This window comes from Phodopus roborovskii, unplaced genomic scaffold (assembly GCF_943737965.1).
Source record: "Phodopus roborovskii unplaced genomic scaffold, PHOROB, whole genome shotgun sequence".
Taxonomy (NCBI): domain Eukaryota; kingdom Metazoa; phylum Chordata; class Mammalia; order Rodentia; family Cricetidae; genus Phodopus; species Phodopus roborovskii.
Window position 1 is genome coordinate 15670393 of NW_026126469.1, and position 14053 is coordinate 15684445.

At 48.9% G+C, this 14053-nt stretch overlaps 1 protein-coding gene across 1 annotated transcript; it reads right to left on the reverse strand.

The window, feature by feature from the left end:
* Positions 1–1029: 1029 nt before the first annotated feature.
* On the reverse strand, positions 1030–9643 carry Cpn2 (carboxypeptidase N subunit 2). The gene is made up of 2 exons (XM_051191276.1): positions 9439–9643; positions 1030–2712 (listed from the first exon to the last, which is right to left on the reverse strand). Exons 1-2 carry the CDS (start codon positions 9502–9504, stop codon positions 1066–1068), a joined length of 1713 nt encoding a protein of 570 aa, XP_051047233.1. The 5' UTR covers positions 9505–9643; the 3' UTR covers positions 1030–1065.
* Positions 9644–14053: the final 4410 nt, after the last annotated feature.

Below are 14053 nucleotides of genomic sequence, written 5' to 3' on the forward strand. Positions count from 1 at the left end.
GAGCTGTGCTGTGGCTGATCACACAGAGGCATGCAGCTGAGAAGTGCTGAGTCTGAGATGGAGGTGTAAGGGCATCAGTGCTGAGGAACCCGTGAACCCGTCCTGTGAGTGGTGACTGAGGAACACCACTGGATAGGACAGCGGAGACATCTTAGAAACCAGAGGAGAGCCGTTCAGTGACTCAGCAGCTCAGAGGCAGATGCCCGAAAGACACGGCACAGTGTCTGTCTGTCCCAGTCCACCAGCTCCCCGCCTGCTCCTGAGGCATTCACTTCTCAGGGAGCAGCCATCTTGTGTGCCGCACAGGCAAACCCTCGCTGCCTTCTTGAGAGCCCTGCAGCCGGCCTCTGCTTGCCTAAGGCGCCACCTTGCCTCGACTTCTCCTGGATGCAGCTTGAGAGGTGGCCGGGACAATACCATCTCCTCACACATCCCTGCCCTACCCTTCTCTAGTCACCTCAGCTCCTCTAGTATCCCTTTCCTCTCTCTATCCACTGAAAATAAAATTGGGGGGAAAGTGAGAACAGACAAACTGCTTTTGAGCTATTGAAGGCACGTGGCCTCTACTTTGTATACTACAGGAGTGGTGAGTGAGCTAGAACTCGGAGCAGGGAGTGGGGTGGGGTTAAATAACAGGAAAACATTGTGACTGGGGTTTTAGTCTCTAGACCAGTGAATCTCAACCTGTGGGTCATGACCCCTTTGACAAACCTCTGTCTCCAAAACATATCTACATTTATGATTCATAACAGTAGCAAAATTATAGTTATAAAGTAGCAACTAAAATAATTTTATGGTTGGGGTCACCATAACATGAGGAACTGTGTTAAAGGGTCACAGCATTAGGAAGGTTGAGAGCCACTGATCTAGGCCTTGGTGTGGTTTTCAGGGATCCTTGTTAGGCCAATGGGTTCCAAGAGGGCATGGTGAGGAAAGATGAGGAGAAGCATGCCTCACTCCTTCCTACCCTAGAGATATGGCCATGTCCCTTACATTAGCATCGCACATTCAGCTCCCTCTGCACAAAAAGTCACTTGGCCGGACTTATGAATCTATTTACTGCACCTAGGGCTTAGCAGCCAGAGCCTCAATAGACACAATGACCCTCACAGAACCACAGCTTGACCTCAACTCCCACTCCTGGCTGGAATTGTAGGCCATTGCTGGGGAGTCTGAGCCTTGCCTGGAGGACAACCAGATGCTCAGCCAGTGACACTGGGCCTCCTTGCAGGCCAGTACCACAGTGCCCTCGCGGTTGCTGTAGGTGCACTGGCTGCGGATTGCCCTTCCTTCCACTGACAAATCCCAGCTGCCCACTGGCTCCCTGTCATCCATTCCCAGGGCCAGGAAGCCCAAATGCCCCGGGGAGATAGGGCATACTAGCTGCTCCTGCTTCAGGATGAACACTAACTGGCCCTCGAGGTAGGCTGGGCCTGCACAGTAGGTATGGGTGTTCAAGATCCTGTCGTTGTAGAGGCGGAGCCAGCTGGTGAGGTAGGCCAGGTGGCAGTCACACTGCCAGGGGTTGCCGGACAAGACCAGGTTGAAGAGGTTGTAGTTGGTGTCAAAGATGCCCTCGGGGAGCATGGTCAGCTGGTTCTTAGACAAGTTGAGCAGCTCAAGCCTGGACAGGTTCTGAAAGAGGGCTGAGTGTAAGGCCGTCAAGTTGTTGCTGTTCAGAAAGAGCTTGACCAACTGCTTGAGGTCCCTGAAGGCATTCATAGGAAGGTGGGTAATGGCGTTGTGCGAGAGTGTGAGGAAAACAAGCTGGGACAGGTTGGCAAAAGTGCCCTCGGTGATGGTCTCCAGCTGGTTGTAGGACAGGGACAGGTGAAATAGCCCTAGGTTGTGGGTGAAGAGGTCAGCAGGCAATGTCCGTAGGACATTGTCCTGCAGGTTTAGAAAGGTCAGGTTGCACAAGGAGGAGAAGACAGAGTTGGGCAGGTGGCTGATGGAGTTGCGCTGTAGCCACAGCTTCTCCAGGCTGAGAAGCTGTGAGAACACTTGTGGGGACAGCTCCTCGATGGCATTGCTGTCCAGAAAGAGCTCCTGCAGGCTGCCCAGATTGGCCAGCAAGCCCTCGGGGAGGCTGGTAAGCATGTTATTACTCAGCCTTAGTATCTGCAGGCTGGTGAGTGACTGGAACAGTCCCTTAGGGAGCTTGTTCAGAAGGTTCTGCTCCAGGTTGAGGGTTCTCAGGTACCTCAGAGGCTGGAAGAGTCTCCCAGGCAGGGTCTGGAGCTGGTTCCCCTGAAGCTGGAGGGACTCCAGGTTGTCCATGTGGCGAAAGAGGTCCTCAGGAAGAGCCATCAGCCTGTCAAAGTCCAAGGTGAGCTTCCCCAGTGAGCTCAGGTTAGAAAAGATGTCGGCACTGAGGTTGAAGAAGGAGCTGCCTGTCAGATCCAGGTCCTCCAGCCTGGGCAGTCCCCCGAAGGCATCAGGCTCCAGGTGACGGACCAGAGTGTTGAGGAAGACCACCTTTGTCAGGTTGCTGTTACTGCTGAAAGCCCTGGTCCCCACCGTGGTGAAGGCAGTCTCCACAAAGACAATGTCTGTGACATGGGAGGGGATGTCCAGTGGGATGGTGGCCAGCTGCTGATCTGAGCAGAATACCTTCCTGTCGAAGCAGTCACAACCCATAGGGCAAGGCTGGATGGGTCTGGCCAGGAGCAGGAGTGAGGCCCAGCACAACCAGGCTCCTGGAAACATCTTCTGAATCCAAGGAGGACAGAAAACAAAATAGAAGGAGGCCTTTAATAAGGGTATCACACTGCAGTGCCCAGAGCCCTGGGAAGTGAGCCCCCACCCTCAAGGCTAGACCTCCTCTTCAAGGAGGCCTCTGTTTTGACAACAGTTGCATGTGTGATGCATTGCTGGGGGAAGAATCCAGGGCTGGTAGGGCCAGAACCTAGGGTCACCCATGCTAAGAAAGCTTTACGGCTGAGCCCCAGCGTGAGCTTGTTTTTAGCAGCTGGTTTGCACCACCTTCCAGCAGCCTCGCAGAGGGTAGGACCTAGTTCTTATTTCCTGGAAGCAAAGGTGCCAGCTACATTGCCTGTCTAGATACCCGGCAAGTTGGTGGCCATGGCAGGACCAAGACTGGGTCTTCTGGAGGGCCCATGTTCTTTCCAGATTGGAGAGTGTTATGGAGCCAGAAAAGCAAGGCAGAGGGGCACAGGTAGTGTGGAATGATATGTAAAATATGGGCAGATTAGCCCTAGATCAGAAATTCCTAACCCATAACCCTTCTTGGTTTCCAGATCTTGGCATACATTAGGGCATGGCTAAGAGGAGTCCCTGCTCCCTCCTCTTAGCTGGGTCTGCTAAGGGTGACACAGTGCAGAGATTGGGCTCCTTAGAACTGTACCAGATGCTGCCCTCCCTGCCCTGACTGTTCCCCGTGGTCCCAGTACCAGGGAACTTTCTAGGGTCTAGACACAAAGGCTTTACAGGAAACCCAGGAAAAACAAGCTTCATTTACTAAGTATTCATTAAGAAACAAAAAATGGTTGGGTGTTGGTGGCACACACCTTTAATCCCAGCACTTGGGAGGCAGAGGCAGGTGGATCTCTGTGAGTTGGAGGCCAGCCTGGTCTACAGAGCTAGTTCCAGGACAGGCTCCGAAGCAATACAGAGAAACCCTGTCATGAAAAACAAAAAGAAACAAAAAATGTCTATAACAGTGGTCCACACCAGTGTTGTGCACCAGTCACATCACTCCGGAGGCTGGGACAGAGTTTGGACAAGAATTTAATTTTAAGTTGGAAGTTTTAGGTCAGCCTGGGCTACCTAAAGCTCATGACCAACTTGAGAGGTCCTGGCTACAAACAAACAACTACAAAGGAAACTCGTCAGTACCAGACTAACAGATCCCAGATAAGTGGTATAGCCTTCAGGTGCATTTTGCTTAATTCTTGGTGGGCTTGTAGGTCACACATAAAAACTGGGTATCCTGTATTAAAAGTCCACATTCCAGAATTATCTAGAAACAGTGGGTTTGCCTTCCCACCCAACAAGACCAACTGGGGCTCAGTGGCCCCTGCCTGTGGGAAGACATGCATTCCGCAAACCACAGTGCTATCTTTTCATCTGTTTGCATGACTTGTGGAGGTTCAAATCCTGTGAGTTCAAAAGCTGTGAGTTCATGACTTTCTAGTAGAGTGACCTTGGGTGTGTTAGTATCTGTGCTTTGACTTCCTTATATGCAGGATGGGGATAATGACGGTACTGACAAGATCACAGTCATTGTGAGCCCTGAATGAGCATGTTTAGGTCAGGGACACAGAAAGAGCGAGTAATTAGGGAACAATGCTAAATGTTAGGTTGCAAGGCACCATCATTACAAAGAGACATTTGAATAAACAAACAAACAAAAGCAGTCATAAGAAAATATCTTGTAGCTATAATACATTCAACTTTACCAAAAAATAAATAAATAAATAAATAAATAATAAAAGGCAAAGAGAAAAACCTCCAGCTGTTTCTCTGCTGGCAGCCAGAACTGGCTCCTGCAGATGCCATGGGGTTCATTGAATGGAACTCTACAGGAGTGGAGGCAGCTACCCTTTCCTGGACAGAGTCCGTCCAGGCCCTGGCTGTCAGTGGGCCAGAAACATGGCCTAGAGATCTCATGAGAATAAGAGACATGCAGCTCTACTGTTAACATGCCAAACGGGATCCCGTTGTCCATCACGCTTCCTGACCAAATCCTTTGTCCACTGGTACTCAAAGGAAAAGGTCCCTCAGAACAAAAAGCTATACAACTCGAGGTGTGAGGGTCCTGAGACAGCGACTGTGGAGGTTTGAATGAGAACGTCCACCAGCCCACCCTGCCGCAAGCTCATCCCTTTGACTGTTTCCCACTGATGGGCTGCTTAGGGAGGATTAGGAGGTGTGGCCTTGTTGGAGGAGGTGTGTCACTGGTGCCCACACCAAGCCCAGTTTCTCTTTCTGTCTGCTGCTTGTGAAACAAACACATGGATGCCCTCAGCAACTGCCCCAATACCATGCCTGCCTGCCTGTCTGCTGCCATGCTTCCTGCCATGATGGTCATGGCCTCACCCTCTGAAACTGTAAGCAAGTCCCCAACTAAGTGTTTCCTTCTAGAAGTTGCCTTGATTATTATGTCTCTTTGCAACAATAGAATAGTAATTAAGACGGTGATACAACACAGGAGTCCCTCAGCAGACCACAGGCCTCCTGGCATTGCCTCAAGGAAACCTGGAGTCAGTCATGGTTGGAAGTATCACAAAAGGATGGCCGGGGCCTCCTAAGGAAGTGTCACCCACTGAGCCACCAAGGCTGGCTCAGTGCTTCACTGAGCCTGGGGCCTCCTCCAAACACTGTGTCATTAGAAAACAGGGGCTTGAGAGGCTCCTGAGAAAGGCCACTGTCAAGAATCCAGACATTAGCTAGGCAGTGGTGGCCCATGCACTCAGGAGGCAGAGGCAGGCGGATCTCTGTGGGTTCGAGGCCAGCCTGGTCTACAGAGCAAGTTCCAGGACAGGCTCCAAAGCTACAGAGAAATCTTGTCTTGAAAAACCAGGGGAAAAAAGAATCCAGACATTGAAGAAAATCATGACCCCTGGCTGGTGGCACAGAAATCCTGGTGCAGCAGATGCACCCAGGTGTTGGAGAAGTGTCTGGCCTCTGCGGGGCTGTGGGGACATGGGGACATGGGACCAGGGGTGGGGCTGAGAGGCTGTTTCTCCACTCCCAGAGTTCTCATCCATGCAAGCTGCTCCTTGAGGAAGCCTAGACAAGCCCAGCACAGGGGAATCATGACTCCCATAGCGTGTGACACAGACATTATGGGGTCAGGGTTAGGACCACATCTGTGCTCCAAGGGTCTGTACTGAGCCCACATGGCTTTTGTATCAGACAGGGAAAACGTGGGGACTGGGCAGGCTCACTCCTCACAGTTACAGGCCCAGAGTTATCCTACCCTCTATCTGTCCAGGTCTCTTTCCTCTTGAAACTTGTAGGGCTGAGCAGACCCACAACCTACAGCTGCCTTAGGTGTTCCACAGGCAAAGGACATGTGATTCTGTGGCAGGGGCAGCCTAGGAAAGATGCTCTGGGAAGCTATCCACATCAGCTCAGGTTCTAGTACCCAAGGCATGGCTTAAAAAAACTATACAGATGGGCATGTGCCCTTGGCTTTGTCATCTTTTCAATGTTTAGGGGCATCCTTAGGAGAGGGGCCAGAACAGTGCCATCTCAGGTTTAGGACAGAGCTAGCACTCTGTAGTTAGACAGTATGGGCTCCAACTCTGATTAGCTATGTACTTTAGCTAAATTATTCAACCTTTCTGTGTTTTTCTTTCTTCATCATTAAAACAGTGATACCGTTTCTTATGTGGGGTTCTCATAAAGATAAAAAAAAAAATGAGAGAATATATAGGAAATCCCAAGTCTGGAGCGGGTATTTTGTGAGTGTTCTGGCCAGAGAATGCCTGTCCTAAGCTCAGCAAGGCTCAGCTGGTCAGATGAGTCAAAGGTTTGCTGTAGAAAACTACATAAACGTTGGACAGTAGTGGTGCACGCCTTTAATCCCAGCACTCTGGAGGCAGAGGCAGATGTCTGTGAGTTCAGGACCAGCCTGGTCTACAAGGGCTAGTTCCAGGATAGCCTCCAAAGTCACAGAGAAACCCTGACTCGATAAACAAAACAAACAAACAAACAAACAAACAAACAAACCCTGATAAGCTCATGGGATGTTTCAACTTTTAGTATACATATATGCATATAAAACAGTAATAGATTATACAAAACATTTTCAGTAGTTGTAAGTGAAAAATAGAATTGTGAGTTACTTTAAATTTTTTTCTTTTGCTTAAAAATATGTGTTCACTAGCAAGAACTATACAATGAGACCCTGTAACTGGGAAAGGGTGCCATAGGAATAGATCACGCATAGGATCAGTTTCCACATCTGTTGCTAACTAATGAGATTAGTGACAGGTGGTAAAGACCAAACAAGGTCTGTAGCATGGGAAATATTAATGGAATATCAAGAAATGAGGAATTTTGTATTGTTTTTTTGAGACAGGGTTTCTCTGTGTAGCCCTGGCTAGCCTGGAACTTGCACTGTAGACCAGGCTGGTCTAGAACTCTGCCTCCCAAGTGCTGGGATTAAAGGTTCATGCTACTACACCCAGCATTAAATGAGGATTTTTTTACTACTTAATGAAATATGATCTTAGTTACTTGAAAGAAAGTATCAAGGAGAGCCCTGCGAGCTACTGCATGGCCACCCTCTCCTGAGTTAAAAATCTCCTGGAGCTTTTAAAAGGACCCTCCATTTCTACCTGCTGAAGTCTGGGCTCTCTAAACCATTTTCCAAATGAATCTACATGCAGCCAACACTTAAGACCACTGCAATGCAGCCTGCACTTAGGCCCAAGACATGAAAGTAAAGAGTTTTGCAATTCTAACATTTAATATCAATATTCTTTTGTGTGATATTAGAGTTTGGGCTATTGGCAATTAAGCTGATAACTAACTTTAGAGAAATACAATCAAGTTTCTGTTATTCTCTACCCTGCTTAGTGGTGTCATTTGTGAAATCAATAAAATCTTATCTGTTCTGAAAAATACTGCCCTCTCTCTCTCTCTCTCTCTCTCTCTCTCTCTCTCTCTCTCTCTCTCACACACACACACACACACACACACACACATGCACGCTTGACTGTGCAAGCGTTACTCTTAACCTTGGCCATGCTGAGAATGCATGACTATTGAGTGCTCAGTCACACATGGGACATCTCTATCAACCTCTCCCCCCTCCCCGACAAGGCTGAAGGAACATCTTGGGGAAGAGGGGGTGAAAAGAACTTAAGAGCCAGAGGATGGGGAGACGTGCTAGGAAATGCTGGCTTCTGGCCATAACACGGATGTGGCCCTCATGAACCCACTACAACTATGGTTACTGTCACAAGACTGGCACCAGATCAAGCCAACAGGATTAGTCAATGGACTCAGTGGGTCATTGAAAAAACAAAAATGTCAAGGACATGAAGGTGAGTGATGGATGTGTAGGGGTTACCTGGGGGGGAGTGAGGGGACTTGGGTATGAATATGGCCAAGACGCATTGTTTACATGCATGAAATTGACAAAGAATAAATAAAAGATTTTCTACTAAAAACTGTTCTGGGGCATCTCTTCCTTGGGCCCTCTCTCACTCTTGGGAGTTCTTTCTCACTTTTCCTTAATGAATCTACATTGGTTCTGCTTTAAAAATATTTCTACATATTTTAAAATAAATAACATGCATCAGGTTTAAAGTGAGGAACAGGAAGGCTGCTCTATAGAATGGAGGTAACTGTGTGAAGCACTAGGCACCCCAGCATCCCCTGAAGGTATGAGGCTTGACCCCGAACACACATGCCAGCTCCAGCACCTTTCAGTGGGGCTGCTGGTCTCTAGCTCTCATATCTGGCATTGCAAAGGATCATGGGAGCTTGGCTCTTTGCTGCGTTGGTGTTGCAGGAGAGCTGCACTTTGACATAAGAATGCATGGACTGGGTGTGTCACTTTCCCACTCTGCCACACTTCCAGCCCCTGGGTGATGCTGCAAGTTGTCTATGCCTACCGTCCTCTATCACTACATGTTCCTGTCCTACCCACCCTTCCAGGCCAATAGTTCCTAGCAACCCTTCCCAGACTGTCCCAGACTGTCCCAGACTGGCAGGTCACTGGTGTTCTTTGCTAAGTACTGGGTCCTTCCGATCTTTGCTCTAGTAAATTTGTATTCCAACTGAACCCACAGAGGTCAAGGTCCTGGAATATTTTCATTCCCAGCTCTGAATCCCAGCACTTGAGTCAGGGCTGGGCACAGAAATAGTACTTGGCTGAAGGAATAGAATGCGGCTGTCTGGGACCACTCCTCATCTGCTTAAGGGCATGGAAAAGTACTGTCAGCCTAACCAGATCTGTGTTCAAATTCAGACACTCTTACTGGCTGTGTGGGCTCAAAAGGTCCCTCTCTCCATCTATCAAAGCCTTAATTTCCTCATTCTAATTAGAATCCTAGCCGTTCAAGTTAAAATTAACCCCCCATTGGACAGTACATTTGAAGTACTGCATAGTGCCTGGCAAACCGCAAACATTCAGTTTAGTTCTAGGGTGAATGTGAATGTCATCATCTATGCCTGACAATGGGGACACCAGCCAGGGTGGACCCTGAACCTGTGACCATGCTTACAGTCAGTTCCCCGAGAGTCAGGATGGGCCAGCCACCCTCTCCCTTAGAATCTCCCCGGCACAACTCCCCTGCCCCTTCCCAGCCAAGGCTAGCTGATCCACTTGGGGGCTTCTCCTCTGCTACTGTGGCCTTCTGGGAGAGGAGCAGCAAGTCCCTTTCCAGTGTCCCAGCCAGAGCCCTAAGCCAGGTTTCCCCACATCCCCACAGTCCAGGAGTGAGGCAGGAGGCCTACCGTGCAGGGCTGAACAGCTGGGGCCAGGAGCCCTGGTTTTTTCTCAGAAGCAGAAGAGTATTTCATGTGTTCTGCATTCAGCTGAACCCAGCCTCTACACTGACCAAAGTCCCGGGAAGGGTTCCTCCCCTCATGGATTGACTGTTCCCGGAATGACACCAGGGTCACTTGGGCAAGGCCTCTGGAGATTACAAAATGACCCTGAAAGGTTCTCATACACTGATGCCTGAGAGGGCTAAATTCCCACTGAGATCACATGCTTGGCATCTCTATGGCCCTAAATATCTGCTACACCTTAAAAAAAAATGCCTCCAGAAGTGGCGCATAACTTTAATCCCAGCACTTAGAGTTGGAGGCATGTGAATTGTAAATCTGAGGCCAGCCTGGTCTACAAAGTGAGTTCCAGGACAAGCAGGGCTACACAGGGAAACTGTGTCTCCAGGCTGCACTTGGTGATGAAATGAGGGCCATTCCCTTTTAAACAGGGGTGTAGGCAAAGAGACCACCTGCTCAGCATTCAGTACCGCCTCTAAGAGAAAACCAGTCTCTTTTCACACACACACACACACAGTCTAGACAGAAAATAGATGATAAACAGATAGGTAGAACGTGTGTGTGTGTGTGTGTGTGTGTGTGTGTGTGTGTGTGTGTGTGTGTGTGAGAAGTTCTGACCAACCAGTAGGAAACATTTTCTTTCAGTACAGAAGAAGACAAGTGTGTGTGTTTGTTTTTTGAGACAGGGCTTCTCTGTGTAGCCCAGACTGGCCTCAAACTCACAGAGATCCACCTGCCTCTGCCTCCCAAGTGCTGGAATTAAAGGTGTGCACCATCACACCCAGCTGATAGGAGTCTTTAAGAGGCAGACAACCAGTGAACTCAGTGTACCCAGGCCCACCCTGGGCAGCATCTGGCCTGGTGGAGGCAGGATGCTTTCATTGAGGATGGCAGGGCATGGGACCTGCATCTCTTGGGAGACTTACACCCAGGTTAGGAGACAGCTATCCTACCCTGTGCTCTCAGGGCTTTGGCTCCTCTAGAAACACAAGTTGTCTCACTTGTCAGCATGTCAGAGAAAACAAGAGGGGTATGGTGTCAGAACAGAATTTGAATTCTGGCTTTTCAATGAACTAACCATAAGACAAACAATTTGATCCCTACAAACCTGTGTTCCTTCCCACAGGAGGCACAAGGGAAGTGTGTGTGTGTGTGTGTGTGTGTGTGTGTGTGTGTGTGTGTGTGTGTGTGTGAGTCTCCATGTGTTCAGACTGCAGACATGCACACATATGTATATGTGGTTCGGAGGGATATTTATATTTGCATCAAGAGCTTCGGGGATCCTGTAGGAAATTAGCATGCAGCTTTGGCTCCTCTCCCCATTATCTGGAATTCCTGTCCCAGTGGCCTCTGGGTGATTAGGGGAGGACAGCCAGCTACTAGTTCCACAAGGTGACTCTGGGAAATTCATTGTATTGAGTTTACTTTCTTCCTCTGCCAAACAGGCCAAACCTATTCTTAAAGATCCCACTAGCCACAGTGACTTGTGGATATTGTTTGTTATTGTTATTCAGCCTCCACATTTTTTCCCTAAGGCCTGTTCTCCACCCAGGATCAAATTTTTGTGTGGAGCCATCCCATCCAGGCCAGCTTTATAATGGCAGCAAGGGCAACATCCACAGGTGTGAGACCCCTCACCAAGATGTCCACAGAGAACATACTCATCCCGCATATACGTTTATTGTTGATTCTATGCACCAAATCTATCACAAGCAGCATCTAGCAAAAAACAGACCCCAACCCAGCCCTCCAGGGTTCACATTCTATTAAACACCAGGGGCCTGGAAATCTCTAAACTCAATGCTAGCAACTAGGACTATTTGCAAAGATCATCTAGTAAGGCAAGCGTTCTAGCAGGGCAAAGGCAATGAATGGGAGGCAATAACACTCTCTCCTTAGAGGAAGGGCCCTGGGACTGGATGGTGCTTCACCTGGAAACTTCCTGTTGCTCTCTCTCTCTCTTTGGCCACACTAGTGGTTTCCTTCCCAAGATCATCGTCATTCAATGGCCATATCTGGTTCTGACCGTGGGGTCTGAGGCTGAACCTTGGAGTAGCTTGTAGCTAAGTCTGGGTCACACACACAAGTCCTGCTTCCTGACTGGAGTTATCGATCCTCTCTCTTCCCAAGGCTGGAAGAGGATTCCAGAGTTCCATCCTGCCATCAAGATGCCTATGGAAACTGTGTGGCTGCCAGTGAGAGGCTGCAGACCCTAGCTGCTTGTGTTCAGCCTGTTTCCTTTGGTCTTGAGATGAAAGCCCTAGACAGTCCAGGAGGCTTTATTCAGAGATTGTCTGTTGGAAACTGCAGAAAAGTCCTTAACACAAGAGGATACCAGTGAGACTAATTTCATAAGAGTCAAGAGGGTTAGAAGGAGAATTCATGTTAAGAGCCAAGCCCAAACATCTATTAGTGTGGTGACTCTAGGTGGCCTTATTAGCTCTCTTCTAGCATCAACTCCCCTCCCACTTCACACAAATACTAGTGATGGCAGTCCAGAAACCAGTGAACAGACAGGGAAAGTGTGCTGAACTCTGCATCTTAGCACAGATTGCTTTTCTTTCTTTCTTTTTTGGGTCTTTAAGACGGGGTTTCTCTGTGCCTTTGGAAGCTGTCCTGGAACTAGCTCTTGTAGACCAGGCTGGTCTCAAACTCACAGAGATCCACCTGTCTCTGCCTCCTGAGTGCTGGGATTAAAGGCATGCACCACCAATACCCAGCTGCCGTATCACAGATTTCTAGGGGTCACAGAGAGAGTTCATTCCAGCTCCAAGAATTGAGCAAAATGCATCATCCCGTTGGAAAGGACCCTCCATGCAGTGTTCCAAGCATTCCCCTTATGACTAGATGATGTGGAGTACCAAAAGCTCCATTGATAAGGAGCAGGTCTAACGACTCCATCTGGACATCATAGTGGGGAGAAAGGAAAAGGCCTCACCCATGTTATCCACATCTGTGCACTTAGCTCCTAGGCAAGCCATGAGAAGACAGCTGCCCCCGGCCAGCCTTTGGGCCAGCAAAGCATTTGACTGTCACTGCCAGTGTTAGAAGTGGCCAGCGGTGCCAGGTTAAAACTGGCAGGGAACATTGGATAGTGTGGATCCCACCTCTCTCCACCCCTAGCCCACTGAGGCTGGACATAGCTCACATGGAGCTTCAGATGGTTCTGGAAAACACAGTACTGGGCCAAGCTTCCATCTATAATAAAGCAGGCCCAGCCCCGCCTCAGGGCACACCAGCAGGCCCCAGTAAGCAGATCTATGCTCACGATCACACTCACTCTGGGGTTGGGGACAGCCTTGACCCATATGTACCAGGATTTGCATAAGGAGATGATATCTTTTGACTGACATCAGGTTCCCTGGGGCAGAGTGTGTCAGTTCTCACAGGCATTCTTTCTGGGTTATTCAGTCAGGAACTGAAGGGAAGACCTGGAGCCCCTGTGAGCTCTCTGTTGCCAGAGGGGTTTCTCATTTACTCCATAAGCACCACTGCAGGTTGGAGATGCATTTCCTGATCCCTGTGGTCAGCTGGAATCCTTCCCTCTTTGATAGGAAAACCTGACATTTTCTGTTTCACTGTTTTGTTTTTGAGGGAGGTGTGGCACTGACCACACCCATTGGGGGTGGGGGCAGGGGCAGATGAGACCTTGGGGAACTAGGTCTGGGGAAGGGACCCCTGAGCATGCTCTTGCATGCACGGGGATAGAGGAGCATCTGGAGGCATCCTTGGGACCAGGAGCCTGCTGGTGTTCATCTGTCTCTGTTGTAAGTTATTTCTCCCTGAATAAACATCTATTCAGCCTATCTGTTTTTCCTGATCCTTATTAAACCATGAGAGGAAGGATCTTTCTACATAGCCCTGGCTGTCCTGGAACTCACTTGGTAGACCAGGCTGGCCTTGAACTCAGAGGTCTGCCCCGCAGTGCTGGAATTCAGGGTGTTCCCCACTGTGTTCCATAGTTTACCTGCTTTTGCTTCTGTGCAGGTGTGTCAGTTTTCCAAAGAGAGCTATGTCACCTTGATCACAACTCTTTAAAGTGTGGAAATAGATACATATGTAGCAGAAAAGGCAGCCAAGGCAGACGTATTGTGACTGTCACTCAAAGAGAAAACTATAAACTGATTCAGCTCATAACCAGAACCCAGACAGAAGGTTTCCCAGAGCGAGCCCACACCCTCCTGTGACCTTCCTCCTAATGCCCTGATATCTGCTGCCTGTAGTCTAGCTACCAGCTGACTAATGTGGATAAAGAATTTGACCACAGTGCAGAAGGATTCCTGGTTTCTATTACACTTGGTTATTCAATTGGAAGATCTCATCTCTGAGCTATTTTGCTTCCCCCAAATGAAGAACAAAAATTAGAAACAGATTTGGGCATATTATACCCATAAAAGGATGAATAGAGGGGTTGCTGATGAGCATCATAGGGCTTGTTGGCAGGCAAGATGTGTGCTTGCATAGGCTACTGTAGTTCGGGTGCTCCTGGTCTAGCCAGCTTGGTTGCCTCTTGTCCTGACTGTTCCTCTATCTCTTTTACTTCCAACAGCTGGGCCTTTGC

What these genes read in the sequence shown, in the direction of transcription:
- Cpn2 (XM_051191276.1), bottom strand. Translation starts at nt 9,504, where the DNA reads ATGAAATACTCTTCTGCTTCTGAGAAAAAACCAGGGCTCCTGGCCCCA. An exon ending in CAGCTGTTCAGCCCTGCACG is followed by an intron (nt 2,713 to 9,438) that starts GTAGGCCTCCTG and finishes CCTTGGATTCAG; the next exon opens with AAGATGTTTCCAGGAGCCTG.